This window comes from Trachemys scripta, chromosome 1, assembly GCF_013100865.1.
Source record: "Trachemys scripta elegans isolate TJP31775 chromosome 1, CAS_Tse_1.0, whole genome shotgun sequence".
NCBI classification, from domain to species: domain Eukaryota; kingdom Metazoa; phylum Chordata; order Testudines; family Emydidae; genus Trachemys; species Trachemys scripta.
The window spans coordinates 217,696,028-217,723,078 of NC_048298.1; the positions used below are offsets into that span (position 1 = coordinate 217,696,028).

Here is a 27,051-nt window from a genome sequence, read left to right on the forward strand (position 1 = left end):
TATAACTAAACTATTGTTGTATGTAAAGTAAATAAGGTTTTTAAAATGTATAAGAAGCTTCATTTAAAATTAAATTAAAATGCAGAGTCCCCCGGACTAGTGGCCAGGACCCGGGCAGTGTGAGTGCCACTGAAAATCAGCTCACGTGCCACCTTCGGCACATGTACCATAGGTTGCCTACCCCTGTTCTAAAGCATGTTGCAGCTAGTACAAAAGATTCTGGAGTACTACTGGGAGTGACAGGTGTTGACTGCTCGGCACAAACTGCTGAACAAAAATAGAGGATCCTTTTGGAGGAAGAAATTATTATTTGCTATTTGTATTACACGAACACATTTGAGATGAGACTGGGGGTCCATCATGCAAGGCACCATACAAACACATAGCAACAGATGGTCCCTGTCACGGAGAACTTGCTGTCTAAACCTACAAGACAGAAATAGGGTAGGAAAGGAAACAGTGTCAAAGAGGGGATGTGGCTTGCCTTAGGTCATGCGTGGGAGCAGCTTGTTAAAGTGGACTGGTTGGGGGGAATGGAACAGGGAAGAAGTGTGAGGGGAGCAAGGTGGAGGGAGAAAAACATGAGGTTTTCACATAGAATGGGAATGACCCATTTGACTATGCAGGAGAAATACAGAGAAACTGCACTAAGGTCTGTTCACTGGGGCTAAAATCTGGGCTTTCTGACATACCCTCTCTTTGGCGCTGAAGATTATTGATTCATTTAACTTGATGTTTGCTATCTGACCATGAGCTGCCCTTATTGGTAAGAACTATTGATATGTTATGGCAATTTCAGAGTTCGTGGTTGTTTAGGGAAAGATGTGCAGCAATGTAGCAATGCTATATATATTTAGTGTATGTATGAACATTGCAACTCTATTTATATGCCGTATTATAATGTGCTCTTGATACTAGAGTCCCCCCTAGTGTCAGGACATAGTGTTGCAAGGACTTTTCCTCTCTAGCACCCCTTGTTGTCCCAGGTCTGCAATGGTCAGCTGCCTCCATGGCCCAGTGGCCAGCTCCTCTGGCCAGGTCAGGTTTCAGTCCAGTCCCCTTCCAGGGTTAACAGAACACAAATTAAATCTTAACTCAAAATAGCCACCTGGGCATTAAAGCCCACAATATAAACACTAATCCTTCATAGATACCCAACATTGTCAAGGTTGGGCCTCTGACTGGGCCAGGTTACTTGGGTTAGGGCAGGAAAAGCCTTCTTTCCCTTTCCTGGCTTCATCCAGAATTGGCCTGTAGTAGGTACAGCCACTGCTTTTTTATCTGGCCTGCTGGGCCCTGATTGGCCTCTACCTGCTCCCAGTCCTGGTAGGTGCCAGAGAACCAACTCTCTCTGATTTTGCCTGTAGCTGATCATGGGAGACCTCTCTAGGCCAGTGTTTCCCAAACTTGGGACTCTGCTTGTTTAGGGAAAGCCCCTGGTGGGCCGGGCCAGTTTGTTTACCTGCCGTGTCCGCAGGTCCGGCTGATCGCAGCTCTCACTAGCTGCGGTTCGCTGCTCCAGGCCAATGGGAGCTGCTGGAAGTGGCAGCCAGTACGTCCCGCAGCCCCCATTAGCCTGGAGCAGCGAACCGCGGCCAGTGGGAGCCGCAATCAGCCGGACCTGCGAATGGGGCAGGTAAACAAACCAGCCCGGCCCGCCAGGGGCTTTCCCTACACAAGCGGCGTCCCAAGTTTGGGAAACACTGCTCTAGGCAATCCATAAATGTTTGAAATCAATGTCCTTCCCTTCTGGCAAGGCACCTTCTTCTGCAGGGTCTGCTAAGGCAGTGAGGCCTCTGGCAAGAAGCAGCAAATGCCTGGTACACCACGTCAGAGGCTGCAAATATAAGAAGGTGCTGATGATGACATTCCCCATTGTAGACTGTAGTACATTCTAGTCTTGTGTTTGCTAATCAACTTGATTTAATTCTGCATTTTATCAGCCTGCAGTAGGCTGGAATGCTATGATTTCATTCCATTTGGTTATGTCTATTTCTTTGTCTCAGGCTGGGTTAGGAAAGGGATTTTGTTTCCTGATCATATTCTCCCAAACCTGCTGCTCCTTCAAATTGTTGGCTACAAGCTTTAAAAAACAGACTTCTCCCTCTCCCTGCCAACAATCACCACAATTACGCTTTGGTAACAAAACCACTGTATATACAAACAAATCTGTCTTTTTCTTTTCATCCTCTTTATCCCTGCAACAGCTGGTTACCGAATATCATCAATGAGAGCCTGTTGTTCTACCTTGAAATGCAGCCAGATATCAATGGAAGCCCCCTGAAAAATGTTAGAAATGCTGCACTGATCACATGGATTATAATGGTAGGTCAACCATGATTTTTATTAGTCTTGGAAGTAGCTTCTGTATGACAGGCAGCAGCACCAATGTACTGAGTGTTTATTTCTTTCAAAATATAATCTCCCCTCGATACAAAAAAATAAATAAATGGGAGAACATTTTCAAAATTACAGGAACTATTCTTCATATGAAACTCTGCAAGAAGAACTAAGGGATAAATTTTGCCCTGACTGACCCTCTGTGCATCCCTACTGAAGTCAAAGTGATTCATTCATTTTAAAGACCAGAAAGGACCGTTATGATCATCTACTGTGTGTTCCTTAATAACAGACTACAGAGTTTTCACCAGTGATTCCTGAATACAGGCTAACAACTTGGGTGCTTACTAACAATTTCAGCCTGTATTTGTAATTAAGATTATTTTCTTTGCTCTTTAAAGCCGCTATGTAGAAAACATCTGTCTATACAGAGAAAAAAATATATTGATATTTCAGAGCAATGATCCAAAATACTGTAGGAACACTACTAAAGTATTTTGGACCATTACTGGACTGTAATTTCCCTATCACCCCATAAATGTAATGTTCCTGGAATAGTCAAAAGAGGATATTCTGGAGCTGATGATGCAGGTAGCTTCTTTAGGGAGATCTTAAATATCTGCAAAGCCTCTTAGTAAAAACATGCTCTTTGTTTTTCTTTTTGAAATGACAGAAAAATTTTCTAGAGGAGGGTCAAGGGTATATTTGGATGAGAGTTTTAATTAAGTGAACATTAAACACATGAAGGGCACTAAAACTCTTTTAGTTGGAGTTATGGCATAGCTCTAGCTGTGAATAATTCCCTCCCTTCCCACTTTCTGGGAAACTTATAGAGATTTATAGAATTTGAGGCCAAAAGGGCCCATTCGATCATCTAGTCTGACCTCCTGTATATCACAGACCATTACATTTCACCCAGTTATCCATGTACTGGGCCCAATAATATGTTTGGCCAAAGCATATCTTCCAGAAAGGCATCCAGTCTTGATGTGAAGATGTCAAGAGCTGGAGAATCCACTGCTTCTCTTGCAAGTTTAACCCATGTTACCACCAATTTTTCTTCTCTTAAAACAGTCTCCTCTATTTTTGTATGTGCGCCTTGGCTACAGCCCTCTGCCCACAGAGGACTCGCCGGGGCTTCTTTACAACATTGTTTCTAAATCTACCAGTCAGTAGAGCATCAGTATTAACCTTTCAATTTTTGCAGTTGAGCCTGGCTAATCTGGCCAGAAGTATTATGGATGAACGTAAATCTCCTGTGCATGGAATATTCCCCCATTCCCAGAACACACACGATACCCTGACACCTCCATCTCTGCATACCTAATTCTCTCTTTCCAGATTTTATCCTACATTAGTGTTACAAGGGATAAATTACTCCTCTTCCCACTCCCCCAGCACACTCTGCTACCCTCTGACAAGCAATCAGGCACCCCCAAGTACCTACCTCTCCATTTCCAGGTTTCATCCTGTATTAAAGGGTTAAGCGATGCCACTCACATGGTACCCCCTTCTCTCCCAAGGGCTGAACACACTCACGTGACACAGCTCTCAGCTCTTGCTGGCCTGGAGGGCAAGAGGTCAAGTCTAGGAATTGAACTGTTTGTAAGCTGGCTATGAAAATAAAGTGCTGATTTCCCACGAGAAAAATAGAAACATCCGAAGCATTTACTTGCCAAATATCCAAGGAAGTGGGGACAGAGGTGATTTTTGAGAGACTGTCTCAGCTGCCCAGTTTTTTAATCCAACCAAGATGGACTTGTTCATGAGTCAGCAGCAGTTACAAACTGATTGATCACTGTTTAAGAACTTGGTTATCTGTGAGTGGCTGCTCTCAGTATGTTTGGCTCTGCTTTCACTGAAAAATTGCTCATGCAAAATAAAATTCATAAGACACAGTGGAGACTGTTAAAGCACAGTGAGGGCCATATTTATCCCTGATACAACTCCACTGAGTAGCTGAAGTCAAACCAGGCAAGCCTTTGACCCCTTGTGTTCTCAGAGTTATTGTGTACCAGAACAAGGGCTTTGGTTTCTTCCCTGGATTTGCTTGTGGCTAGAAGAAACATAACATGTACTTTCATCTGGATGCAGATGGGTGAGTTTTACAACATCTCTCAAGGCAGCAATTGTTCACTGTGAAGAAAGTCTGTATGTCTAAACTGCAATAAAAGACCCGTGGCCAGCTGACTTGGGCTTGTGGGGTGTGGGCTATGGGGCTATCTCAGAACCCAGGCTCTGGCCTGGTCCCTAATGTCTATGCTGCAATTGTATTGCCCGTAGCCCTGCGAGCCCAAATCAGCTGACCCAGGCTTTGAGACTTGGTGTCGTGAATTTTTTTTTGCCGCGTAGATGTAGCCTTAATGCACAGGAATGGTTTCACTGTACTTGAAATTCACCACTCTGTTGATTTTAATTCCCATTGCAATTCTCCTTTCTTGTCTCTTCCAGGGAGTGCTGAATCCAATGCAAGGCTTTCTCTTCACACTCACTTTTTATGGCTGGACCGGGTGGAAACTGAACCTCAAGTGGCAAAAGAGAGAAATACCGTGGGAATCAATGTCCACATCAGCTGTTGCTGACAATGGCTACCCTTCTGCCATTGGCTCCTCTGTGAACTACCAAAGCAACATCCACGACTCGAAGAAGACAACAGCAGCCAGCAGCCAGCAGACCGACGAGGCCTTAAGCATGCTGTCTGAAGGTAACACTACCAATGATGACAGGTTATCCAGAAACTCTCCTATCTACCAGGGCTGGTAGTTTGCATCTGCATAAAGCTTAATGTTACCTCTCCCATTGCCATGACCCTGGATTAACCACTGCATGGAGTGCATCACTATTTGCTCCAGGGTTTGGTTGGGGCCTTGTCATCTGTCACATCCTATATATTTCCTGGAGGCATAAATGATAGCTTATGTCTTCAGTCCTCTTGTAGGGAGCGTGGGAGAAGATGATATTGTTTGATTAATGCCTGATTGCTTTCCATTGTGTTGGCAGCAGTCTCTTCGAAGCTCAATGTTTCTTAATTAACCTCATTGATTTCTTTTTGTACATTTTTGTTTTAACCTCTCTTGCCACCTGTACTTCAGCAGAATATTCTTTTGTTTAATAAACAAATTACTATTGTGTTGGGTTTTTCTAACTCTGGCCTCTTGCCTGACTTTCCAGAGGTGCAGCTCTATATCTGGAATTCTATCACTAGAATTGTAGGGATGCAAAATTGTCATCCTTAAAACAATGGTCAAATGTTGGAAAGACATAACTGTGACACAGATATGGATTTGCATTGTTTGCATATAGAACCCTGCTTAATAACTCTTCTTTTACCCTACCCATTTGAATTTTAGTGGGATATTTAAGTGTGCTTTTATCTAAATGAGGTTGCAATTAATAGGAATATAGTCTTTTAGTACAGTGCAGTCTGGTATTTATACCATTAAGGGATGCAGGGTATAATTTTTAGTCATCTAAATGACTTTGGTGCCTAAATCTCATCAAAAGACAGTGAAATGTAATCTGCAGTCCTTTCTCTGAGGAATGTTCTATTTTATATCCTGGTTTACTGAACTCAAGGGAATTCAAACAACAATATTTATTTCCTTCCCTAATTACTGTGCTCAGCACTGTGGCGTCTAAGCACCTGTGCCCAAATACTTGTTAAAACAGGATGATCGTTAACTAGCAATTGGGGCTCAGTCTACAGTGCTTATGCATGGTTTAAACAAGGGTAACCTAGGTTACAGTGTGGTTTGACAAGCCTATATTGACCAGCCCAAACTGATCACCCGTTTTAAAAAACATGCTAGTCCTGGCATAGGTTAGAACAAATCTTTAAGTCAATTCAAACAATTTTGTACTGGCTGTCCAAACTGTGTTATAATTGGTTCTGGTACAACCATGTTTAAGCATAAATAGATTGTCAAATCCCATGGAAATCCTGTGTAACTTTTTTTAAATTAAAGAGTAGAATGATAACAGCCATACTGCTCAGAGTTCCAGGAAGGTCAGAGAACCAGGTGCAGCTGGAGTTAAAAAAACAATTGATCTTACGATAATCATTAAAAGGGTGATACAGTAAATCGATAAATGCTGGGATTGATCTTTAAAGAGCTGCAGTTGCTTTGTAGAAAACCTTTAAAATCACAGTCTTTAAAAACAATCATGTCTATCTTTTTTCCTTCCCACCCCCACACCTTTTCTTTTGGTTGGTTGGTTGGTTACTAGAGCCATTTGCATGTAACAGGATATTTTATTGTGTAAGAATTAATTTCCTCTGCTCCAGAAGTCCTTATCCTTTGTTTGTAAAACTGGTCATTTCCACTGACGCTAATAGTGATGTCACAGACAGAGGATGAAGATTTCTGGAGCAGATTTAAATGAATCTTTACAAAATAAAGATCCTGTTTTCATGTAAGTCCAAGTAATTTTTAGGAGCAGAAAGAAAACAAGACTATTACAGGTAGAGAGAATTGTTGTTAATCTTCTCTCAGATGCTACTGTCGTGGGCAGCAGCACAAACCCCTAAAATGAACAAACGGATCATGCCTTCAAAGGCACAGCCATGTGCTGAGGATGGATTTGCAAAGTGACAGTTTGTAGTGAGAAGCCCTAGAAGTCTGGTTAACTAATCCAGCATTCCTTCTTCTGCTCCAATGCATCAGAGTTGCCGAGCACATCTGAAAGGGGAAAATGACCACTTCACAGTCCCTTCCCCTTGTACTCCGCAGCCTGGCTGTACCCCATTTGGGGAGACTAGTGCCACGGCTGACCCTGAGCAAAGAACAATGGCTCTGCTCCCCACTTACAATGTGGTTAACACCTGTGCAAGATCCCGTTACTCTCTCGCCCTCCCACTTCCTTCATCCACAAAAAGCTGGCCATAATCTGCCCCAAAAAGTTTTTCAAAATCAGACTTGAGAGCTGAGTGGTGCTTTAACACATTGCCAGTCTGTGCAGGATATTATCATAAGACAACCAAACCCAAACCTTTCATGAAAGCCTCTTGCTGCTCTGACAACACTGGCTTCCATGACTAGGCTAATTTTGGTGCCTTGTGACATACATATACTGTATGCTGGGGGTAAAGCAACAGTGATTTTTAATTTAAAAACAAACTTAATGGCGAGGAAAGTGTTACCACTCGTCAATTCCTGTGGCATGTGTACTTGAGCTATTCCTCCTTTGTTCAAAAACGGAAGGGTAACTGTGTGTCCTGCACATTTGTACCCAGTCAACATTCAATTTTACTGCATGTGTAATACTGACAGACCCCGGTCATTGGCATCGAACCGGCAACCTCTGGAGCTTAGTGCATGAGCCTCTACTGCATGAGCTAAAAGCCATGCTCTACATGGCTATTGGCTAAGGCTGTAGAGCAAACTCATTTAACTCTTTCTAAATGGTCTCGGTGCCACTAGATGGGACAGAACATCACACCCAGAAGGTCTGTGGGTTACACAAGCAGACCATAAGAAAATAGCTCTCCTTCCCTTACCATGCACCAGATCAGTTTGTTACAAGCAAAGTGTTGCATTAACTTACCTTAGCCTTCTGCAGGTATTTGATTTACGTATTTAGAAGAGGAAAGTCTTCAGTAAGATACACTTACGTTTGGAAAGGCATAACTATTCATGTAAAACAATAGATCATTGTAGCTATTAAAATATGTAGTTAGAAGGAAATTCAAAGGTAACATTAACAACAAATGTTTGAGAGTCAGGAAGCTAGAATGTGGGACCAGTAGTGTAAAACACCTACCTCCCAGCAAGTCAGGAAATACAGCTATGTTTTAACACCAACCTGAACTCTGTTTATCCACTCTCAGTGGGTAGGAGACCCCCTTCTAGTTATCACATGACAAGGAATTTTCTTCCCCATTTTGTAGATGAATTACAGTTGTATGGTCTTGGATTTTATGATGGTAAATCATACAGCCAGACTATATCGGGTAGGGGGTTATCTGAAGCTCAATTTGGGAACATACTGGGAGTCTTTACAGGTTGAATGTGGAAATATTTATTGCTAGCCTAGAGTGTTCGGTCTCAAATTAGTATTGGGAAGGTGGCTCAGGGAGAGTGGAGACAGAATCCAATCCACAGTAGGACAGTAGCCTGAGTCAGGGTCTTGTGGAACATACATGAGATGTAGCTTCTGCCATAGACCATGTCGGGGCAGGACAGTCTGGGCTCTAATTAATAGTAATATCTACAGTTTACTGGCCAGTCCACACTTTTCTCTGGGACAGTGAGGTGTCCGTGACTCACAGCTGAAAGGTAGATGTGAGATGGTGATCAGGTCATGGGCAGAATTACTGAGCACTTATACATTCAAAACAATTGTCCAGCAAGTTACATTCAGCTCAGATAACATGGGTTAGGGACATACCCATTATTAATTGTACATGATCACATTTTGCACACATTCAGCTACATGAATACTTGAAGAAATAACATTGTAAAATATATAAATAATATAACAAAGCTAGAACATAATTTTGAATAAAACCATTAATGCAATGGAATCCTCATGATATAAGTATTTGTGCGTAATGGTACGTGATTAAACTAAGTATGTTCCAAAAGCTATACGACAGTAAGAAGCTGGATTGTTAAACACAAACACACAATATATGTTCTCTGCACAAACTTGACATTTGGTTTTAGGTTGTGTTAATTATAACAGTAAAATGTAAACTGTCAGGAACACAATGTGTCTTATCCCCTGCTACCATAGGATGCATTTTTCCAGACCAGCCTGAATTTATCCATCAGAGTAGAGTGGGGCTACATTTTGCCCAGCCAGTTTTATACATTTAATTAGTATTCAATCTGGGTAGATGTTCATGCTAATTGCATGGCTGAAATGCGAAGAGGTAAATTTCTTGCACACCAAAGCTACACATTTGAGGTTCCCCTAGCTGTCAAATGTTTAAGTGTTCTGTACATCTCTAACTAAATCCTTCCTCTGATCTCCCTGATTATATATACTGAAGAGGCATTAGAATCTAAAAGGCTTAGCATGGCTTTAGTCTAGGATGCCTACTTCTTCTGCCATACAACAAGTACTCCTGAAGGCAGCATAATATGTATGTGAGGAGAGGGGAGTCATCTTCCAAGATTCAGTTGACCTTGACAAGGGAAGGGTTTATCAAGATCAAATATACAGCAGTTACACATGGGGATTACTAGGGCAAAGGGTGGATAAGATAACCTCATGTTGGGAAAGTCCGGATGAATCCGGATGGTGGTTTGGTCACTCACCTGTTAAAGAGCATGACTATATATACATATATGTACAGGATGATTGTTGGGGAAGCACTAGGTTTGCTGGAAACAAGCTGTTGAGTACTGTCAAACCCCTGGAGGCATTTGTTTATTTTGTCTCCCAATTACTGCTCCCCTAGAATGTTGCCAGTTGTATAAACATATAACTCCCAAACTCTGTAGGTATGGATCACACACATTTCTGTTTACACAGAAAGAAAGCTGCACTCATTCGAGTGTCTGTGGGTCACATTTTCAAAAGACTCCTTCAGCAGGAGTTCTGAGACATGAGAAAATTCACCGATTGACTGAGTTTACATTAAAAAACAAACAAACAATCTCCACTGTGAAACTAACTGATCCCCGGCCCTAGGCCCACCTGCTTGCATGCTGGTACTGTAGAGATTGGAAGGACTCCTAGAAAGCTCAGACTCTTAACTACAAAGAAAAACACTGTAACATCATCAAGACCCACAGCAGTCACCTGGTTTAGAATGTTTTCCTAGCCTTAATCCTAACCATGCCCCCTGCCAGGCATGTTTAAACCTGTCATTGCTAGGAGACTTGCTGTTTGGTAAATTGACACAGAAGATCAACTGCAAGTAGGGAGCAACAAGTGTTAAGACTTTTTTTTCTTTGTTGTTCAAATGAAGCCCCTTAGAGGACATTTCACATCTGATAGCATCATTAGTGTTCAAAGGCAGATGGAATGCATGAGATCACCAAAACACAGATAGAGACAGCCCTGTGAAATTTGGTCAAACAAAATACAATAGAAACTGCAGCAAGAACAAAAGTGTGGTAATTCAAGTGAAGAAAAGCATGTGTTTCTAATGAATACTGCAGAAAATGAACACAAACACATTTATTATTTGGAGGTAGCGATGGACCCAAGCTACAAAGCTCAGATCTGGATCCTGATCTGAACTTCTTCAATGGTTGGAGTCCTAGGAATTGGGCCAGGGTTCTGTACGCTGAGAAGATAGAAAATTTATTCTGTACTTCTCCATCATGAATGAGTCAATTGGTAATGAAACAAAACTGATTTGATTTGCATGTCACTGTGTGTCTTCAAGTTACTATGTGCTAAGCAACAGCTAAGACATTAAGGCCCCATCTACACTGGCAAGTTTGTGCGCAGTAAAGCAGCTTTGAGCGCTTTACTCCCAAGGTGTACACACTGCCAAGCCACTTAGTGTGCAGAAACTGCGCAGATGCAGCGCTAGAGCTTTCTGCGCCAGGGCTACAGCACTGCGGTGCCAGTGTAGACACCGTGGTGATTACAGCGCTGCAATTGGCCTCCAGGAAGTGTCCCACAATGCCTGTTCTCACCTCTCTGGTCATCGGTTTGAACTGTACCACCCTGCCTTCAGGTGACCAACTGCTAGCCCTACCCCATACATTCCTTTGCAAATTTGAAAGTCTCCTTCCTGTTTGCTTGGTGATGCGTGCAGCGGTCTCAGCGCATCTTTCCAGGTGGCCATGCCTGCTCCACACACCAGGCAATTCCGTGTTTGGAGTAATGCTGAGCTGCTGGACCTCATCGACGTTTGGGGAGAGGAGGCAGTGCAGTCACAGCTGCACTCCAGCCATCAGAATTATGATACCTACGGACAGATTTCTAGATGCACTTTGAACCTGAAAGGGGGCCATGACCGGGACACACTGCAGTGCAGGGTCAAAGTGAAGGAGCTGTGGAACGCCTACCACAAAGCGCGGGAGGCAAACCACCGCTCCGATGCTGCGCCCATGAGCTGCCGGTTCTACAAAGAGCTGGACATGATACTCGGTGGCAACCCCACCTCCACTGCAAAAGACCCTGTGGAAACTTCATTGGCTTGTGTGCCAGTCAAGAGTGGACTGAGCCAGGAGGAGGCAATCTTGGATGAAGAGGGGGAGGGGGACCCAGAGACAGAGGATGACTCAGAGGCCAGAGATGCATGCAGTCAGGAACTCTCTTCTACCCTGGAGGAGCCTACCCAGTCACAGCAGTCGGAGCTTGGCAAAGCACAAACAGGAGAGAAGGTCCCTGGTAAGTGGATCTAATTTGGAATTGCTGAAGCGAGTTGTTGGGGGCGGAGGGTTGCAGAAAGCAGGCTTGTCTCCCAGCTCATGCCTAGTTTGAGCAGTGGAACAGGCTGTTGATACATTCCCTCACTTCACGGGAATCTGCCTCAGAGATCTCCAGGAAACTCTCGTGGAGATACTGAGAAATCCGCTGCCACAGGTTCCTCAGCAGAGCTGCTTTGTTTTGTCCATTAATGGTAACTTTCCCGCGCCACTTTGCCTTGACGGGTTGGGAGACCATTGCTTCACACAGGCTAGCTGCATAAGCATCAGGGTGGAAGTCGCAGGCTTGGAGAAGACCCTCCCTTTATTCCCTGCTCACCCTCAGTAGCGAGATATCTTCCATAATAATCATCTCCTGTGGAAAGTGTGGGGACAGGAATGATTATTAGGATCCCCTACAGTGCTGGTTCTCCCCAAGAGCCATGTGCCAGTGTACAGCAGGGTCCGGGAAGAGTGATTTTCCCTGCCCCTGTGACTACTCACCATTTTGGGGGTCTTGTGTCTCATGTGTGCTTGCCTGGGGTCAGCCAGTTAGTGACAGGTGTGTGAGTACTGGCTGTGTTTTAACTCACTGACTCAGTGTTGTCTGTGTTGCAAACAATACTGCTTCTGTAAAATGTTGCGTTTAAACTTCACAGAGGTGAGCTTGGGAGCAGAGCTCCCTCTTTGTTATCAGCGGCAGAACGGTTGCACAGAATTAGAAATCATCCAAGAACAACTAAGGAGGACTTTATGCATGAGGTTATGATGCACTCCGCTGCCGAGAAAAAAGAATTGAAGGAGTGGTGGGACAGCAAGAAGAGGGACTGAAAGGAGAATGCGGCACACCAGAAAGAAGCCGCAGAGTGGCTCTTAACAGTTATGGAGCGCCAAGCAGACACGCTCCAGGTGATACTAGCTCTTCAAACCGAGCAGCTCTGCGCCCGCCCTCGCAAAACTGTTTCCCATGCATCCCCCCTACACTGCCAACACACTCTTATCAACCTCCTGGCTCCACTCTCTACCCGCAGCATTCCACTCCTCCCCCTCACAGTCCAGCAGTGTGGAGTCCCAGTACTCACTGCAATCAACACCCATTCCTCTGCAGTTTGGCTCTGCTGAAGTTCAGCACCCACTGCAACATACTCCAAAGGAGATTGGTTGGGTATGATCCCTGGACATACACAAATCTGTAGCCATCCCGGGACCCCTCCTCCTCTTGAGACCTTCCCTTCCCCCCTCCCCCTCCCTGCTGATGATTTTTTTCATTTGACTCTCTCCTCTGGTGGTTGTCTTTCAATAAAATAATTGTGTTTGTTTGAAAGCAATCTTTATTCTATTAAGTGAAAGCAAAAAGAGCACTGCAAAGCAACATACAATTATGTTAAGGCCCCTTCTTGCATCATGTGCACCAATCACCTCCTAGCATTACAAGCACTGCAATCCCGAGTAACAAATATTAGTGGCTTTCAGCTTCAGATTGCTGCCTCAAAGCATCCCTGATGCTTATGGCACTGTGCTGTGCCCCTCTAATAGCCCTGGTCCCGGCTGTTCAAACTCAGCCTCCAGGTGCTGAGCCTCTGTGGTCCAGTGAAGCTTTCACCCTCCCCTTCACAAATATTATGGAGCGTATAGCATGTGGCTACAAGCATGGGAATATTGTCACTGTCCAGGTCCAGCTTCCCATAAAGGCATCGCCAGTGGGCTTTTAAACGGCCAAATGCACACTCCACAGTCATTCTGCACTTGCGCAGCCTGTTGAACCGCTCCTTGCTGCTGTCAAGTTGCCCCATGTATGGCTTCATAAGCCACAGCATTAAGGGGTAGGTGCAGTCTCCTAGGATCACAATGAGCATTTTGACTTCCCCCACAGTGATCTTCTTGCAGCTTCTTGAAGAGGCCAGTGTTCCAAAAGATGCATGCATCATGCACCTTTCTGGACCAGCCTGCCTTAAAATCTGTGAAACGCCGATAGTGATCCACAAGCACCTGGAGAACCATTAAGAAATACCCCTTGCGATTAATATACTTGGTGGCTAGGTGGTCTGGTGCCAGAATTGGAATGTGTGTGCAATCGATCGCCCCTCTGCAGTTAGGGAAGCCCATTTGTGCAAAGCCATCCACAATGTCACGCACGTTGCCCAGAGTCACAGTCTTTTGGAGCAGGATGCGATTAATGCTCCTGCACACTTCCATCAACACGACTCCAACGGTCGACTTTCCCACTCCAAACTGATTAGCAACCGATCGGTAGCAGTCTGGAGTAGCCAGCTTCCACAGTGCAATCTCCACGCGCTTCTCCAACAGCAAGGCAACTCTCATTCTCGTGTCCTTGCACTGCAGGGCTGGGGCGAGCTCATCACAGAGTCCCATGAATGTGGTTTTCTGCATGCGAAAGTTCTGCAGCCACTGCTCATCATCCCAGACATGCATCAAGATGTGATCCCACCACTCAGTGCTTGTTTCCTGAGCCCAAAAGCGGCGTTTCACTGTGGTCAGCACCTCCATGAATGCCACAAGCAACCTTGTGTTGTAACTACTACACGTGGCGAGATCAATGTCACACTCCTCTTGACTTTGTAGTTTAAGGAATAACTCTACTGTCACTCGTGACAGGTTGGTCAGTGCAAGCAGCATACTAGTCAACAGCTCGGGATCCATTCCAGCAGCCCGAAAGAGGCAGGGCAGGGCGCACAGTACACAAACCGTTGAAAGATGGTGCCAAATGCGGACGGAAGCACAGGGATTGCTGGGATGCAAAGCAATGCGTCATGGGGCATTGGGACAGGACCCAGGATGCCCCATGACCCCTTCCGCCTTCCCACAAGTCTTAGCGACAAAAGAGAAAAGGTGCTCTGTGGGATAGCTGCCCAGAGTGCATCGCTCTCAATAGTGCTGCAAGTGCCACAAGTGTGAATATGCTATTGCGCAGGCAGTTGTCAGTGTGAACACACAACAGCGGTTTTCCTTCGGCACTCTCTGAGCGGCGCTGTAACTGCCAGTGCTGTAACTTTGCAAGTGTAGATGTGCCCTAAAACTCAGTGAGTTGAGTCAGTTGATCACGGTGTGATCATAACACTCTGTTGGATGTATTTTCTTTTTCATCTGTGTGTAGCCAGCTTGTGATTTGGCTCAATTTTGGCTTGACTCTGCCTTCAGCAAGACCAAGTCTAACTCCCTGTTTAAGAGGCATAAGAAGACTAGAATTGGAATAAGAGATGAAGATGCAGATGTATTGAGTTCAAGAGCTACTGGAAAAAGATGCCTGTTACTCTTCTATGCTACAATAGGTGCCTTCTCTACCCATATGAAATAGTATGATTACTTTTAGGAGAAGGTATAATATATGCTGGAAATAGGACCAACATTTAAGTGTGAAAAGTGACCTGCTTGTGAAAGTACTCTGGGTTGAGAGGAAGGAGAAAAGGCTACATAAAGGTCTCAGAGCTGCAGGCTGAAGTGAATTTGACAAATGTTGAGAAAACAAGAATGCTAGCCATGAAAAGATTTATATATAATATATATAAGAGAATGCATTCCCTCTTTGGGAAGTTATGTGTTTAGAGTCAGGAAACAAATATTTTAGCATGGGGACTTTCCCTAAAGGCTTGTCTACATAACTAGTTAGTGCATGGCAAGCCAGGGTGTGAATGTAGAGCACACTAGCTTGCTGGCACTAACTGGCTATGTGGGCCCTCCTAGTGTGCACTCAAGGTTCCACAGTGAATTGTAATGTCCTCCCTTCCTGATACAGTGGCTTCCACTAGGGTGAAATGACATTCCTGGTATCTAGGTACAGATAGCAATAGAGTTAAACAGACTGCTACTGGAATGTTTTGTTCAGTTATGGTGTCAACAAATCAAGAAGGATGTTAAGAAATCGGAGAGGGTTCAGAGAAGAGCCACAAGAATGATTAAAGAATCAGAAAACATGCTTTATAGTGAGACTCAAGGAGTTTAATCTATTTAGTTCAACAAAGAGAAGATTAAGGGGTGACTTGATCATAGTTTATAAGTACCTACATTGGGAACAAAAATTTGATAATGGGTTCTTCAGTCCAGCAGACAAAGGTGGAACAAGATCCAATGGCTGGAAGTTGAAGCTAGAGAAATTCAGACTGGAAATAAGGCACAAATGTATTTATTTTAAAGTAATTAACCATTGGAGCAATTTATCAAGGGTTGTGATAGATCTCCATCATGAGCAATTTTTAAATCAAGACTGATGTTTTGCTAAAATATGTAGTCTAATTCAAACAGAAATGAACTCAGGGAAGTTCTATGGCCTGTGTTGTAGAGGAGATCAGACTAGATGATCACAGTAGTCAAGCCTATCTTTATAATCTATTAATCTAAAATAACAATAAAAATAAACATGATTGTGTCTGTGAGGTTGTTGAGTCAGAATATTCAGTGGGTTTTAGTACAACTTTGTGATCACATTGAATCATAAAGTACTGTAAAATGGAATGCTTAGTAGTAGATTGGTTGACATTACCTGATCTTTTGCAGTTCCTTAGCAAAAGTAGATGAATTATCCAACTATACATCAATGGCTTCTCTCCTGCAACCAGAGGTGACATGTGTGGGGGGCAGGGGGGAACACGTTTCCACACCCCCCACCCCCCGGATTTCTGCCAGGGTTTGCCAGCCAGGTGCCCCACTCTGTGAGGCAGCTCCTGGAGCTGTGCCCAGGGGAGAGGGAGCAGCAAACAGCTGGGAGCTGCGAGTCAAGCTGTTTTGGGAGGGGACAAACCTTTAAATTATGCCCCTCCCCCCAATGTCAGGAGGTACCAGTCATCTCTGCACAGATTCCATCTTGCCATTAGGCTAGGAAGGAGCTCATCCTAACACTGCTCTTAAGGAAAAGTTTGAGAAAAGAACGCAGCTTTGCCAAGAGGCATTGCACAGGAGCATTCAGAATACACGTATCCATTTGGTTTGGGTAAACAGGAAGAAGACTTTTCATATAGGACAGAGGAGTGCAGGATTGGGTTGGTTCAAGAGAATGGATTATTGAGATCTTCAGCCCCTAAAAGGGTGGTATGAATCCAAATCCAGGTCAGTAGTGGTCTAAAGCAATTGTCCTCCAATGGCATTTTGGTGACCTCTGTGAAATTAGTTTGTGGCCTTAGCCTAGTTCCCAGATCACAGGTATCAACTTCACAAAAATGACCACTGCAGAGGTAATCCATTTTCATCTTTATTGAAAGTTTCAGCAGAGGTCAAGAATTGAAAAGACATGGAGTCTGATCTACACTCTAACTCTTGTGCAGTTGGCCCTTTGGGTCAGGGATTAGGCCCACTAGAAGGGAAAAATTGGCTATACCTGCTCTGCAGATAATTAGAACAGTCTCCAAGATGTTAATTTGGGAACTTCATGAGCACTAAATTCATTTAAAGAAACAGGAGATAAGGTTGCTTTGCTCTGGGTCACATGGGAGAAGCTGACTGACAATCATTAGAATTAAGGGGAATTCCTAGTGGTTCCAACTGGAAGTATTTAATTGTTATGAAGTCTTGGAGGTTTGCATTCTGTTAACAAAGCTAATGTTCCTAACATCCATTTGTGCCTCTCTCTCATCTGAATGGAAATCACTCTCTTACTTACATTTCCAAGTTAAAGTATGGTATTCCGTTAGCGTGAGTAAAACCTCAAACCACAACAGACTTAGATACATAAGATGGATTACACCAGGATGAATTTGGCCCAGAGAGAAAGGAAATGATTTAGTTTTTCATGGCCAATGGTAAAAATAATGATAAAAACAAAACTTGGTTTGATTTAGAAATTATATCGATTGCAGGTAACTGTCAATAAAAATAAACCCAAGAGCTTGTTTTTCTATGGTATTCAGGCAACAAACAATACTGTTAAGTGCCACAGAAAGGTTTATTTCAAGTTTTGTGTATGAAAGGAGCCTCCATCTTCCATTTATAAATGTGAAGATCTAGTTAAACATGAACTAGAGAGTTAGTTTGCAAGATGCTGCTGCCCTCCTTTTTGGTGGCCAAAGAGGAAATGTTATCATGCCCTACACCCCACAAAACACGTTTTTTGCTAGGACTTTAGCAGTAGGAATATTGTTGCAACTCCAATGCCACAGTTAAGTTATCTAGTAGTAGGAAATACAACAAAACAGAGCACTTTTACAGTGGGAATCTTCCAGTGGCTGGATTAATTGACTTCAGAACTACTTTGCACTACTCAGGTGGCATGTGCTGGATAATGGGGCTGATGGTATTTTGAGAATGTAGGAGTACCTTTAATGCTTACCTAAAGAGAGTATTTCCTTTGGGTAAAATTTACCTCACCTCAAAGCATGGATTAATGGGCTTTGAGCAGGAGAAGTGTGAACATAAGAACAGCCATGCTGGGTCAGACCAATGGTCCATCTAGCCCAGTATCCTGCCTTCCAAATGTGGCCAATGACAGATGTGTCAGAGGAAATGAACAGAACATGGCAATTATCTAGTGATCCATTCCCTGTTGTTCACTCCCAGTTTCTGCCAGTTAGAGGCTTAGGACACCCAGCGCATGGGGTTGCATCCTTGATCATCTTAGGTAATAGCCATTGATGGACTTATCCTCCATGAACTTATCTAACTCTTTTCTGAACCAGTTATAGTGTGTGGGTTTTGAAAGGTAATGCCTCATCTCAGTCTGTGGGTGGGGAACTGTGGAACTCTGGATCCATTATTCCAAATCCCAGGCTTCAGGTAGTAGAGACCATAACATCTATCCATCCCCTAGAGTTGGACCTGTAGCCATTGGATCCACAAACACAGTCAATCTCCAATCCCCCATCTCTAGGCCAACCTCCTATTCTAGCTTCTTGCTCCCTTTCTTGTCTTCTCTGGCCTATTTGAAGCTGGTGCAGAATCTAGCACTGATATGTACAGGGTGTGGACAAAGGCCCCTGTACATCTGTTCTGCAGCATCCTGAGAAACCATGGAAATGTGTAAAGAACCTCTCTCTCTCTCTCTCTCTCTCTCTCTCTAAAAATAAGGTAGCATTTTAAAATCATTTAGTTCTGAGAAGTTTTGTTCAAGAAGCATAAAGAATAAATTCCATCATACCTGCACTAGATGAAGTGTTCTTGTCCTACCTCTCACACTCCCAAGTAGTACCAGAACTAACAACAATATCTGAACCTAGGTGGACATTAATTTCAGCTAGGGAAATGTACAAGCAACTGGCTGCAATGCTCTGTAGCCTACTACAGCAGATCTTGTGTGAACTTTCTTTTAAAAAGCCATCTATCTCCCTTCAGGCTACAGTGTTCAACAAAATACCACAGTTTCTGTGGAAATGTCATGAACTTCATTCCGCCCCACCCTCCGCCATCATGTGCCCCCATGTGACAGGGAGATCCGCATTTTTGTTGCTTTAACAAATATCTTTGCTCAAAGCACCAGAAATTATTGGCCAAAGCTCACAGACTCTCCCACAATCACATTAAGTACTCTAAGTTTAATAACTTAGCTCCCCAATAGCTCACTGGGTAATGCAATCAACCATTTCCCTAGGAATGCAATTACACTGAAAGCAACAAGGCACAGGGCAGATAAAGATAACTTTTGTTGCCCTCACATACTGTCTGTCTGAATACATAAAGCTTCTGGCCAAAGAGCTCTGTGGTCTGAAAGCTTATGTACCAAGACTCCGGGTATGTCTACACTACGGGATTAATCCGAATTTATATAATTCGAATTTTGGAAACAGATTGTATAAAGTTGAATGTATGTGGCCACACTAAGCACATTAATTCGGTGGTGTGCGTCCATTTACCGAGGCTAGCATCAATTTCCGGAGCATTGCACTGTGAGTAGCTATCCCATAGCTATCCCATAGTTCCCGCAGTCTCCTCCGCCCATTGGAATTCTGGGTTGAGATCCCAATGCCTGATGGGGCCAAAAACATTGTTGTGGGTGGTTCTGGGTATATCCTCCCCCCTCTCCAGGGAAGCAATGGCAGACAACCGTTTCGCGCCTTTTTCCTGGGTGAACAGTGCAGACGCCATACCACGGCAAGCATGGAGCCCGCTCAGCTCAAGACAGCAATCATGAACATTGTAAACACCTCGCGCGTTATCGTGCAGTTTATGCTGAACCAGAACCTGCAAAACCAGGTGGCGAGGAGTAGGCTACGGCAGCGCGGCGGCGAGAGTGATGAGGATATGGACATGGAATTCTATCAAACTGCGGGACCCGGTGCTTTGGAGATCATGCTGTTAATGAGGCAGGTTATAGCCATGGAACGCCGATTCTGGACCCGGGAAACAAGCACAGACTGGTGGGACCACATAGTGTTGCAGGTGTGGGATGATTCCCAGTGGCTGTGAAACTTTTGCATGCGTAAGGGCACTTTCTTGGAACTTTGTGACTTGCTTTCCCCTGCCCTGAAGCGCCAGAATACCAAGATGAGAGCAGCCCTCACAGTTGAGAAGCGAGTGGCGATAGTCCTGTGGAAGCTTGCAACGCCAGATAGCTACCAGTCAGTCGGGAATCAATTTGGAGTGGGCAAATCTACTGTGGGGGCTGCTGTGATGCAAGTAGCCAAAGCAATCACTGAGCTGCTGCTACGAAAGGTAGTGACTCTGGGAAATGTGCAGGTCATAGTGGATGGCTTTGCTGCAATGGGATTCCCTAACTGTGGTGGGGCGATAGATGGAACCCATATCCCTATCTTGGCACCGGAGCACCAGGGTACCCAGTACATAAACCGCAAGGGGTACTTTTCAATGGTGCTGCAAACACTTGTGAATCACAAGGGACGTTTCACCAACATCAACGTGGGCTGGCCAGGAAGGGTTCATGACGCTCGTTTCTTCAGGAACACTAATCTGTTTAAATGGCTGCAGCAAGGGACTTACTTCCCGGACCAGAAAATAACCGTTGGGGATGTTGAAATGCCTACAGTTATCCTTGGGGACCCAGCCTACCCCTTAATGCCATGGCTCATGAAGCCATACACAGGCAGCCTGGACAGTAGTCAGGAGCTGTTCAACTACAGGCTGAGCAAGTGCAGAATGGTGGTAGAATGTGCATTTGGCCATTTAAAAGGTTGCTGGCGATCGTTACTGACTCGCTCAGACCTCAGCCAAACCAATATCCCCATTGTTATTGCTGCTTGCTGTGTGCTCCACAATCTCTGTGAGAGTAAGGGGGAGACCTTTATGGCGGGGTGAGAGGCTGAGGCAAATCGCCTGGCTGCTGATTATGTGCAGCCAGACACCAGGAAGCGCTGCGCATCAGAGAAGCTTTGAAAACCAGTTTCATGACTGGCCAGGCTACGGTGTGAAAGTTCTGTTTGTTGAAAACCTGCCCCCTTGATTGACTCATTCCTTGTAAGCAAACCACCCTCCCCCCTTAAATCACAGCTTGCTTTTAAAGGAAATAAAGTCACTATTGTTTAAAAATCATGTATTCTTTATTAATTGATTATAAACATAGGGAGAGAACCGACAAGGTAATCTGGGTGAGGTTTGGGAGGAGGATAGGAGGGAAGTAAAAGGCCACTGAAAAAATTCAATATAATGACAGCCTTTTGGTTGGGTTGTCCACTGGGGTGGAGTGGGAGGGTGCACGGAGCCTCCCCACCCGCGTTCTTACACGTCTGGGTGAGGAGGATATGGAACAGGGTGAGGGGGGAAGGAGCTTATACAGCGGCTGCAGCGGCAGTCTGTTATCCTGCTGCCATTCCTGAAGCTCCACCAGATGCTGGAGCATGTCTGTTTGATCATGCAGCAGCCCCAGCGTTGCAGCCTGCCACCTCTCATCTCGAGCGTCCCTCATGACCTCACACTCACTGGCATCTTTCCTGTATTTAGATACCCTGTCCTTCCACTCATTCAAATGAGCTCTTTCATTGTGGGTGCATTCCATTATTTCTGAGAACATCTCGTCTTACATCCTCTTTCTCCGCCGCCTTATCTGAGATAGCCTTCGGGATGGAGGAGGGAGTCTTGAAAAATTTGCAGCTGCTGGAGGGAGGGTTGAAAAAAAGGAGAGACGTTTTTAAAATGATACATTTTACAGAACAATGCTTATACTCTTTCATAGTGAACAACACTATTCACATTACATAGCACATGTGATTTCAGGACAAGGTCGCATTTTCCATCTTAATATTGAGTGCCTGTGGCTTTGGTGTTAGAGATCACAGACGCAGGTCCGGGCAACAGAATTCAGCTTGCATGCGGCCATGGTAAGCCATTGTCTTTCGGCTTCTGCGCCTTCCTTTCCCACATACCAAGCAAAGCCCGTTGACTGCTGCGGTTTTCCTGTTAACCTTCAGCAGCAGAAAACAAACTAACCCCCCCCACCATCCAATTCTCTGGGGTGATCGCTTTATCCCTCCCCCCACTGCGTGGCTGGTATCAGGGAAGATCCCTGCATAAACCAAACTAACCCCCCGCCCGCCATGAATTATCTGCGATGATTGCTGTACCCCTCCCCCCACCACGTGGCTGGTAACAGGGAAGATCCCTGCTAGCCAAACGCGAAAAGCTCAAGGCCAATTCCCCCCTCCTCCCCCCACGCTTGGCTAACTGCAGGGAAGGATTTCTTTTCAGCCACAGGCAAACAGACCAGTAGGAACGGCCACCTCTGTCCCCTTAATTAAATTCCTGTATTTCAACCAGGTTACCATGAGCGATATCACTCTCCTGAGGATTACACAGCGAGATAAAGAACGGATGCAGCTTGAATGCCAGCAAACACCAGGACCATACGCTGCCAGGCTTTGTCATGCAATGATACCAGATTACTTGCTACTAGGATGGAGTGGTCAAGTGTCCTACCATGGAGGACGGAATAAGGCTGCATGCCCAGAAACCTTGTGGCAAGGCTTTTGGAGTACCTCCAGGAGAGCTTCATGAAGATGTCCCTGGAGGATTTACGCTCCATCCCCAGACACGTTAACAGACTTTTCCAGTAGCTGTAGTGGCCGCGATTGCATCCCAAGTCCTCAGGGCAAAGTAATCATTAAAAAACGCTTTCTTTTAAAACAAGTTTTATATTTTAAAAGGTAAACTCACCTGAGGTCCCTTCCATTGGGTCATGGTCTTGGATACTGGCTTGGGAGGGTTGGGAGGATACTTCAGTCAGGCTGAGAAAAAGATCCTGGCTGTTGGGGAGAATGGAGTGCTGTGTGCTCTCCGCAAGCTCCTCCTCCTCCTCCTCTTCCTCTTCCCCGTCCGCAGAATCCTCAGGTGTAGCTGATGAGATTACCCCCACTTCAGAATCCACGGTCAGAGGTGGGGTAGTGGTGGCAGCCCCCCCCGAACTGCGTGCAGCTCGGCATAGAAGCGGCATGTCTGCAGCTGTGACCCGGAGCGACCGTTTGCCTCCTTTGTTTTTTGATAGGCTTGTCTGAGCTCCTTGACTTTCACGCGGCACTGATCTGAGTCCCTATTGTGGCCTCTCTCCATCATGCCCTTGGAGATTTTTTCAAAAGTTTTGGCATTTCGTCTTTTCGAATGAAGTTCTGCTAGCACTGAATCCTCTCCCCATATAGCGATCAGATCCAGTACCTCCCGTACGGTCCATGCTGGTGCTCTTTTTCGATTATCGGCCTGCATGGTTACCTGTGCTGATGAGCTATCTGTGGTCACCTGTGCTCTCCACGCTGGGCAAACAGGAAATGAAATTCAAATGTTCGCGGGGCTTTTACTGTCTACCTGGCCAGTGCATCCGAGTTCAGATTGCTGTCCAGAGCGGTCACAATGGTGCACTGTGGGAGAGCTCCCGGAGGCCAATACCATCGAATTGCGGCCACACTAACCCTAATTCGAAATGACAATATCGATTTTGGCGCTACTCCGCTCATCAGGGTGGAGTACAGAAATTGATTTTAAGAGCCGTTTATTTCAAAATAAATGGCTTCGTTGTGTGGACGGGTGCAGGGTTAATTCGATTTAACGCTGCTAAATCCGAATTAAAGTCGCAGTGTAGACCAGGCCTCCTACTGTTTAAGGTTAAACAGAACTAGCACCTTGCCATCTTATTTTTTTAAATGACCCAGTCAGTAATTATTTCCACCTATTTCTGAAAGTAACAGAGTCCTTTCTCTTTTGTTTTGCTAGGTTCTGATGCTAGCACAATTGAAATCCAGATCCCAAGTGAGCTACATGACTTAGAGGATAATGATCCTGATGCTGAATAACTGGAAAACTGTGGAAGGCATAAAATGGGTATCTGGAGACACAAAGACGTTCTCAAGGATTTGCCTGATTGTTTTCCCTCTTTTATAATGCACGTATCTTTCTCCCTTGCCCCCCAGCAACACCTTCAGTACATGTCACTTGCTCTTAACAATTTTCTAGCATTCAAATTGAAAGAGCACTTTTTTTTTTTGATAGATTTAAATGGCCTGAGCTGTGGACTAGACATAGAGGGCCAGATTCAGAGATAATGTTTACGGTGGTGTGAGTTAGGATCCTTTACATTCACTCTTCCTCATACATGGCCAGGAAGTCTAGAAAGTGTAAGTTAAAATACAGAAGAAGCACCTACTTATGAGGTGCTTTCTCTGTTCAGCTCTCTCTTCTCACCCTTTAGTATGTAAACGTAACAGGGTGTGCTTCCTTGTGTCTAGGTCTGGGAATGTAGCTCTCACTGCATCCGGTGCCTCCTTGCTGCGCATTGGTCTGCAAGTTGCTTCTGTAACTTGGCCCTCTGGCCAGGTCACCATTTCATACAATCATAGAATATCAGGGTTGGAAGGGACCTCAGGAGGTCATCTTGTCCAACCCCCTGCTCAAAGCAGGACCAATCCCCAGACAGATTTTTACCCCAGTTCCCTAAATGGCCCCCTCAAGGATTGAAATCACAACCCTGGGTTTAGCAGGCCAATGCTCAAACCACTGAGCTATCCCTCCCCGCCACCACTTCCAAGGTTACAAAATCCAACAGGACAAATGATCCAAATGCCATCTCCTGAGGGTGTTCATCCCCAGCTTGGGGCCCTATGCCAGTGGCTACAGGGGAACTCGGGCCTGCCCACTACACCAAGTTCCAGTCCAGGGATTCTTCAACCAGCAGTCTAGATCTGCTCAGGCCTAGTCCCTGTTGCTGTTTCTCTGGGCTCCTTCTTACCCAGCCTCTCTATTGTCTTGCCTGTTTCTGGGTTTACCCCTGGAGCTTACTCTATTCCCTGTGGCTACTACACTACTCCTGGCCTCTTGCCAGACTCTTTACTCCAGGGTAGGATCTCCAGGCTTACTCTCTATCTGGACTTCTTCCTTGTCTCTGATGGTCTCCCTTCTCCAGGAAGTGACTGCAGACTCCTTCCCCTGCAGCTCCCTTCTGCTTTCAGCCTCCTGGCTTTATAGTGCTGTCCCAATCCTTCCCCAGCAGGACTTCACTCTTAACTAACCCTGGCCCTGCGTCTTGCCAGGTAACTAATTGGCCTCTCAGACCCTTGATAACCCTAGGAGGGCTGGTGTGGAGTGCACATCCCAGTACAGTGCATTATACAAATTAGACTCCCTTTGAGTCAAATTCTAAGGTGATGTGCAAAGGGACCTGTAAATTACATGATAAAGTGGTGAAAGTCCAAGCAAGTAAATCAAGGGAGTCTAGATGGAATCTAAGTTGGCGTAACATACACATTGAAGGGCTGGATGTAAATTATACTCACTTATACTCCCTCTTCATTTACTTAAACTCATCTCTGAATTTGGTCCACATGGTCCAAAGAGATGATTCATTTGCCAAAAAAATAAAAAATAGAAGACTGATGTTGAGACTGATGGATGTAATTATGATTATGATTATGTACTCAAGGAAATTTAATGCAAATTCCTGTCAAATCTAGATTAGCATGATTTAGGTTGTCTTAGGGTGACTGATTAATTCAGCATACTGGTTGATTGTAAAAAAAATGGTTTCTGGCACAAGCTGGGTGTATTTTTAGAGGGAAAAATCTGGTCAATTTGAATTTGTACCTCATGCACTGTATGTATGGTACCTTTCCTGCTGGTGGAAAATGCCATGCTTTTATTGATATAGCTTTGCTTCTTTTGGTTTTGTTAAAATGCCATGGGCCAGATCTTCATCTTGAAATCAATTAAGCTATTCCAATTTACACCAACTGAAGATCTGGCTCAGTGAGACATTCCTTCTGGTTAAAGTCCTTTTAATTGGTTGTTATAAAATTAACTGCAGCTTTTATGTATGTATTGTCCTTTAATGTTCACACTAAGACTTTGAACCTTATAAAGATGAAGGAGCTATAGGTCAAATTGTGTTGTCAGTGACACTAGTGTAACTCAGTAGAGTTGATGGAGTGGGTGGAGTTACTCTGGTGTAACAGAGACAGAATTTGGCCCTATGTATTGAGTTTGGACTCCTCTTTGAAGATAGTTATATTTTCAGATTATGACAGGAACCATTCTTTTGGCTGAGTAGAAGGGACATTTTTTTCCTTTCTGGATAGGTTGACTCAGGAAGAAGTGAAAAAGCCAATAGCTGCTTTTTTCATTTACCTCAAATGCAGCATATCCCTAACCAACCAAATGAGTATTTGAAATTACTGTAGGTGTTACTTTGTGATGTTAGAAAGAACTCTTTGGGGAAACACTTCTTGGTGTAGAGGCAGAGGAGATAATATACCTTTCCCAAGATCTGAGTAGTGTATTCATTTTAGGAGTGTTTGCAGTGGGATGGAAGAGGAGGTTAATCCCTAACCATCTGTAATCTGCACTGGAAATCACCACACTGATTTTAGCTCAGCAGTACTTTATACAGATAAATACTGAACATAACTGGAATAGTGACATTCTCCTCCTGGAATCTTACCAGAGGTTGATGTAGAAAGTCCTCAGATTCACAGTGCCTCAACAGAAGTATTTCATCAACAAGTAATCCATCCACTGCTGTAGAGAAGATCAGAGAAAAAGTAATTCACTTCCACAGATTGAAAAACAATATACAGCTTCTCTTCAACAAATTGTACTTAAAATAGGCACCTAGTCACTGCACAAGACAGCTTAAGGTCATCTACCAATGACACTGGTTGGAGAAAGCCAGTTAAAAAACTAATTTGAGGCATACTGTAACATGGGGGGAGGGATAGCTCAGTGGTTTGAGCATTGGCCTGCTAAAGCCAGGGTTGTGAGTTCAATCCTTGAGGGGGCTACTTGGGGATCTGGGGCAAAATCAGTACATGGTCCTGCTAGTGAAGGCAGGGGGCTGGACTCGATGACCTTTCAAGGTCCCTTCCAGTTGTAGGAGATGGGATATCTCCATTAATTATTATTATTACACTCCTGTCAGAATGGCAGACATTTGAAGCTTTCCAGGGCATGGACTGTGTATTCATCTGTGTTTGTACTGGGCTCCCATCCTGGTTTGGGACCTTTGGCAACTACCATAATACAAATGATTAAT

General features: G+C 44.6%; 1 protein-coding gene across 7 annotated transcripts in view; it reads left to right on the forward strand.

The window, feature by feature from the left end:
* GPR143 (G protein-coupled receptor 143) overlaps positions 1-24,395 on the forward strand; it is a 50,337-nt gene extending 25,942 nt beyond the window's left edge. For all 7 annotated transcript variants that reach the window (XM_034757307.1, XM_034757309.1, XM_034757306.1 and 4 more), the window contains 3 exons: positions 2,208-2,325; positions 4,792-5,044; positions 23,745-24,395. In XM_034757307.1, coding sequence (XP_034613198.1) covers positions 2,208-2,325; positions 4,792-5,044; positions 23,745-23,824 — 451 coding nt within the window. In that variant the 3' untranslated portion in view covers positions 23,825-24,395. The remainder of the gene's footprint in view (positions 1-2,207; positions 2,326-4,791; positions 5,045-23,744) is intronic.
* The last annotated feature ends 2,656 nt before the right edge of the window (positions 24,396-27,051 follow it).